The 6,806-nt window shown below is 37.4% G+C and overlaps 1 protein-coding gene across 1 annotated transcript in view; it reads left to right on the top strand.

The window, feature by feature from the left end:
* The window catches only part of pard3aa (par-3 family cell polarity regulator alpha, a), a 515,464-nt gene that overhangs the window by 241,233 nt on the left and 267,425 nt on the right, over nucleotides 1-6,806 (top strand). Inside the window, exon 9 of the mRNA XM_016282712.1 lies at nucleotides 2,565-2,914. Within this exon, the coding sequence (XP_016138198.1) occupies nucleotides 2,565-2,914 (350 nt within the window). The remainder of the gene's footprint in view (nucleotides 1-2,564; nucleotides 2,915-6,806) is intronic.

Below are 6,806 nucleotides of genomic sequence, written 5' to 3'. Positions count from 1 at the left end.
GGGGGGAATTTGGGGAAATAATAAAACAGATTTCATAGGGCCCTAAAACTACTCCAAGAAAGAGAAAAGATGAGAATATTGCTTGTAGGTAGAGTTTCCTTCCACATGTATCATCAAGAGCTTCCTTTGGCCCAGTCTTGAACGGCTCAGCCTGGTCCAGATGATTGTACGGGAATGAGAGCAAACTCTGCTGCTGCAGGAGAATGAATGGCCGGGGTTCGCCACAGGGCACAGAAAGGGCACAGCTGCGGGATAGTTCATAATCTCATCTAAAACTAATTTACATGCATCATTCAGTCTGCTTACACAAACCCAACACCACAAGTTCATTTCCCCAGTGTCCCAAAGCATTATTATGTTTGAATTGCTTGGCTATATTTTAGCATGAGACCATATATACAGGTATGAGCGAGCTTTCGCCGCTAGTACAAATACACATTTGGATCAAGGATTAAACACCACCTTGTGAATTACATACACATCGGGTCGATAATGTGCGTGTAATACATATTAGATATTAGGGCCTTTTGTTCTTGGTATATATTGGCGTCCCTCAGGGCGTTCGACTCGTCGATTCGGTATGTTATTGATCTGTAAACAAACTCGCGGTTTCCATGCTTGCGATGAGAGTAACGTTTTAATCTGCATCTGCGTTGTCGTGTTTTTCTCGCTCACAGCTGCTGGATTCATACAGACCGATGTTTTCTTTATCTCACTCTCTCTCTCCCTCTGTTTCTTGATTGTGCTCCATGTGGAGTTATAATTCATAACGATATTCTAATTTTATTGGATTGTTTGCATGGGTAAATATTTATTAGCGGTTGATCTAACGCAATGTAATGATGCATTGATGGAGTCATTTATTATTCAGTCAGACAGAGGGAGTCGCGTGATTAGCCGCGTGTCACCGCTTCGCTCGTCTGCTCGTTCGTTTGGAGGCGGGGGTGGGGGGGGGCTACATTTGCATAAAAATAGATGGGCGTCCCTACAGTGAGACGCTGTTTGCTCTCTAGATGCAGAGATCGATCTAATGAAGAGTTTATTGAGACTGAAATAACTCACTCTGATGGTTCTTATGTTAAATGAGTAAACAGCTGCGTACGCCAGTGCCAAGCTTGTGTTCCTCTGCTGTTTCGTGGTCTTGCGTTGGGTTTAAGTTTCTGGGTCAAACTATCTATATGCAAAATAGCAGCAGTAACCTTCTGTCCCGATGTGCTTGTTGGTTGTTTATAGGAATAGTTCACCAAAAAATGAAGATTCTGGCATTGTTTACTCATGTTCACATTGTTTTAAACTCTATTCCATATAATGGAATGTAAATGGTGACTGGAGCTTCCAATCTTCAAAACGGACAAAAAGCATAAAATTGGTGCACCGTATTTTAAGTCATTGCAAGTGCACTGTGTTTTAAAGTCATAGGATTGCTTTATGTGTGGAACAGACTGACATTTAAATTATTATTTACTGAAAATCTTCTGCTTTTGCCATAGTTTTCGATCTTGCTTGTATAATTTCATGTTTGCTATTTCAAGATGCATCACGATGATGAATAAATAAAATTTTGGTTTGTTCCCCAGACAAAATTCAAAAGTTTGGGGTCAGATTTTTAAATTTAATTTAATTTAATTTAATTTAATTTAATTTAATTTTATTTTATTTTATTTTATTTTATTTTATTTTATTTTATTTTATTTTATTTAAAAATATATATTTTTTTATTTGTTTTATTTTATTTCAACAAGGATGGTTAAAAGTGACAGCAAAGTATATGGTGAGTAATGATGCTGAAAATTCAGCTTTGATCACAGGAATAAATTACATTTTACTATTTATTCTCATAGAGTATAGTTATAGTATAGTTATTTTAAATTGTAAAAATATTTCAGAATATTTCTTTTTTTACTATAAATAAATTCAGCCTTGGTGAGCAGAAAATGCTTCTTTCTAAAACATCTCTCTAAAACAAATTTTTGGGCTGGGCTGTCTAAGTTATATACAGCATATGTACTAATTTCACAATATTTTATGTTGTTTTTTGAGTGAATAAGGAATGTAAATAAATAAATAATTAATCAATAATAACAATAATTTTGGGTGAACTATTCCTTTAAAAAAATCACCTTATTCTATAAATAAAGAGTGTTTGTTTCTAATATGCATCAGTTACTTCTAAACCACTCCATCATATACATCATCACTTCATTGATTTATTGATTGATTTAGACTAATCCAGGTTTTTTAGTGTTTTCCGTGTCTTGTAGGTCTGATGGACTGTAGTTTTTGTCCTCCGTGTGGCACACTTATGAAAACAGATCCCGCTTCCTGCCTCTAATCTGTTTCACTGCTTCCTCCCCAAGGCTTTGCGATTATGGAAATGGCAGATAATGTGAATTAACCTTGTTTCCAACTGTACTAGTGCAATTAGCCAGCGATTAAGCAAGCCAACCTTTTGACCTCTGCATGTGCTCTGCTTTTAACAACCCCAGTACTTAGGATGAGCCTGTTCAGTAATTGACAACGAGATACATCCTTACTGAGACACGTGTGTGTGTGTTTCCCCTCAGGGCCCAGAATTTGTTCAGACAGGCTATGCGTTCTCCACTCATCCTGTTCGATGTGGTTCCAGCGGTGAAGAAAGCTCAGTACGAGCTGCTGTCTCAGAACGAGCTGGGTCTTCAGGCCGCTCCGGGCCCCGGGGACAGGGCCAGTCTGGTGGGAGGAGGTGTGGACTACGGCCCGCGGAGAATGTCCAAAGTCGAATCCACCCTGGGCTATCCTACATTACCACACATAGCAAACCCATCAAACAAGACCCCACCGGGCCCCATCCAGCCCTCCAGACCCACCAGTGCCGCCTCCTCTGTGGGCTACTCTAAAAAGATCGGCCGCAAGTTCAACGTCCAGCTGAGGAAAGGTACGGTTACACAAGTCTCATCATACTGACTCACAGCGCTTCAAGTACACATGACCTTTCATATGAGTACATTTACCTAGTTAATTGAAACATCCCACAATGTCAGATTTGGTAGAGCGCTGATGGGTCGGGCCAGATGCAATGTGTAGACTTTTACAAATCATCATTGTAATTAATATAAATGTGGGAAAATGTGTCTTACCGCTACAGTAGTTGAAAGCAACATTTAATTAAACAAAATATTAGAAAAACAAACAATGGCCAAGTAAAACATTTGTTTTTCTCTGAAAAAAAGTGACGTGACATGTGGCCAAGTATGGGGACCCATACTAGGAATTAGTGCTCTGCATTTATCCCATCCTAAGTGCACACACACAGCAGTGAACACACACACACCCGGAGCAGTATTAAAAACAAGTATTAATATATTTAAAAAAATAAAATAAATAAATAAAACTTGTGTGTAATTTTGTTTGTCTGGAAAATAAGTTAAATGCATGGTCCAGTATTATTTCAGTATTGTTTGTATTATTACGTTATTAATATTAATATTTGTATATTTTGTAAAATTTTATAATAATAATAATAATAATTATTATTATTATTAAGCATTATTTCTGGCATTAATCTAAACTAGTAAACTAATAACGCTGTATATAGTTTAGATTACTAGTTTAGTTAACAACAACTACACAAACACTGATATGGCCAAGAGAATGTTGAACCCACACTCATACATGTGTTGAACTTTTCATTTCAAACCATTGACTTTAATAATGATCAAACTGTAACAATTTCAGAAGTGCACAATTCTCTAGAATGCCATTATATGACATCACATTAAGATCTGTTTTAACTGAAATCACCAAAACCTTAAATTAGACCCTGATGTCAAATGCTTTTGGCCACTGAATATGCAAGAAATGCACTCATACAGCATGCATGCATTTATTTGTTTGTTTGTTTGTTTTCCTCTGAAGTTGCCTGTATTTTCTGCTTTTTTAATAGCTGATGATATCTGTGCGAACGGCGGTGTATCTTTTCTGCTGTAGCGACTAGCATTGTGTAACTAATGCAGTTAGTACTTCAAAGGACTCTATCTGCTATTGTCAGAAAGTGCGGATGCAGCTTCTTCTCAGACTCACGTACGGCTCCAAATCCTATTCGTTCTGCACGGCAGCCGCGTCTCAGCATTTCACACCGCGGGACAACTGGAAATGTCTATCAGAGATACCAGAAACAGACACAAACGCATGCATGTTTATGCATAAACCAAGACGTCGGAGGAATATCTATAACCGCGCATGCAGCAGCACCCTCCCTCTTTGTCACCCTGTCCTGGTTTCAGAGATGGCGTAATCACACACTCCGGCTTGCTTAAATGAAAGAGCAAAAAGAAGTTTCTTTGTCAACGAGCTTGTCGTATTGGCATCTATTAGGTTGACGCAGCAGGAGAGCGAGCGGTAAAGACACAGTTAAATCCTGAAAACAAATGGGCCGGGCTTCAGCGCGGTGTGAAATATGGAGTGGGTTCGGGAGGCCTAGCCTTTAATTGAAAAGACAAGCGCGGGGGAAAGAGGGAGTTTTTAGCTGTCGCATGCTGGAGTGTCTGTTAGGTGTTACTTAAAGGGGTCATACGATGCGATTTCAAGTTTTCCTTTCTCTTTGGAGTGTTACAAGCTGATTGTGCATAGATAAGATCCCTGAAGTTGCAAAGACTAAAGTCTCAAAACCAAAGAGATATTCTTTATCAAAGTTAAGACTCTGCCACGCCCCCCTAAAACGGCTCGTTCTAACACGCCCCGATGTGTGTTTGTGGCCTTTTTTGGGCTGTGATATTTCTAGAAGAAAATACAACTGACTGTCCTTCCAGTATCTAGTATTGTCATAGTACTGGGATGCATCTTAGTTAGTGAAAAAGAAGTACACTTTGTCATAGTTTTCAAAAACAGTACTTATTAGAGAAATAGTATACTTTAAATGAATATACTTAAGTGTCAACTGAATGTAGTGTTTTCAGATGCTTAATTTCATGTTAATGGCAATTAAATGAAAATGTATTATAGTTTATATCTCAAGTAAATGGAATAATGGCTTATGTTTTAAGTGTTTTTTGATGCATTTAAATAGTACACGTTTATATGTTATTTCATAATTATGTTGTCTTTGAAATAGGGTTAACGTGCACTGACAAGCATTTATGGTAAACTATACTTTAATGGCATTTCTATACTTGTGTGCCATGTATTTAAATGTATTTGTAATCACACATTTTGTAATGATTAGGTTGTGGTTTAGTACAGTTAAAATATATTTACTTGAAATGTAATAACATAAACTACAGTTCAAATTAAAATAACCTATTTACATGTGCTTTAGTATGTCAGTCAACGCATCAAAAACAGTGTACAGCTTTGAAGCACAATAAAATGTAAAACATTTAATTTCACATTATTACAAAGTGCACTTTTTAAAATTATACTTAATAGTGGGTTAATAAACCGTCATGAAAGTGTCTCTCTGTTTAAGTCCACTTAAGTGGCCTTTTATTTCATTAATAAGATATTATTCGCAAGATGATGATTACTGTTAATATTATTAATAATTATTTCAGTTAGTTGCCAAGGCAACATTTCTAATTTCAAGGGTTTTCATCCAATATTTATTTATTTATTTGTTTGTTTGTTTGTTTGTTTGCATGCATCCAGCTAAAATGTAGGTTCAAATATTTAAAAACAGCTGTGATAGCTTCAGTCTTTGTCACTTTTCTGAACTAAATTAATTCAAAATATTGTCACAAACTCTTCTGTAGTTCAAGGGGTTGTGGGTAATATTACCTATGAAAGCATGCATATATATAATTAATTAATTAATAATTTATGCATTTAGCAGACGCTTTTATCCAAAGCGACTTACAGTGCATTCATGCTATACTTTTTTTTACCAGTATGTGTGTTCCTTTTGCGCTGCTAATGCAATGCTCTACCACTGAGAATAGAACAGAATAGAATAGAATAGGTGCACTATTGCAGAGATTGCAGAGATTTACCAGACACTACATCATCTGAACGTATCTGGCATACTGTTTTCAATGTAAACCTCATAGTATTCAGAAAAAAAACACTTATTCTAATCTTGTTCACTATGTAGGGTGGGTAGTATGTAAATTGGGACACAGCCCTGACTAGCAGGCCTCTCTAGAAAACACTAGCGCATGCAGGAGCCCTGAATCCAAACACTCTTCTCTATCAGTCCATCTTCTGTGATTGGCAGAGATCGAGAGAGAGACAGGGAATGAGCAAGCAGCAGATGTTGAGCGCTGCGGTTCTGGCACGTGTGCTGGACTGAGGGAAGAGCGTGTGTTACAGGCTAAATACAGCAGATCCTTCAGCGTTTACCAGCACACGCTCTGACAAACACCGAAGGCTTGCACTCTGCCCAGGACGCTCTCTGAGTTTTGGAAATATTGACCCTCGTCGAGCCTGTTCAGTCCATCAGAGCTCTCTCAGATTGCCTTCAGTTCGTCGGGGCCAGCTGAGAGATTGATTTGCTCTGGGCACTTTACCACCAACAAATAAAAAAACCTTCTAGATTTATGAAAAACAATGTTGTCTTTATATCAAATTCAAGTTTGATTCAGTGACAGGTGCACTGCTGAAATAGAATAATGCATCTAATGCTGTTTAAACTCAAGGTTCATTCTGCTGAAGTGACTCTAGCGCTGAATAGCTCAAATGTTGTGCTTTTACAGGCTTTTGTAAACACATCAGTCAAAATGTAATGTAAAAAAAAATTCATTTTATGCCTCCTACGCTTTTTTGGGGGGAGTTCTATCCCCTGCCTATCTATCTATCTATCTATCTATCTATCTATCTATCTATCTATCTATCTA

This window comes from Sinocyclocheilus grahami, unplaced genomic scaffold, assembly GCF_001515645.1.
Source record: "Sinocyclocheilus grahami isolate Dianchi unplaced genomic scaffold, SAMN03320097.WGS_v1.1 scaffold164.1, whole genome shotgun sequence".
NCBI classification, from domain to species: Eukaryota; Metazoa; Chordata; class Actinopteri; order Cypriniformes; family Cyprinidae; genus Sinocyclocheilus; species Sinocyclocheilus grahami.
This window is presented reverse-complemented; position numbering and strand designations above follow the sequence as displayed.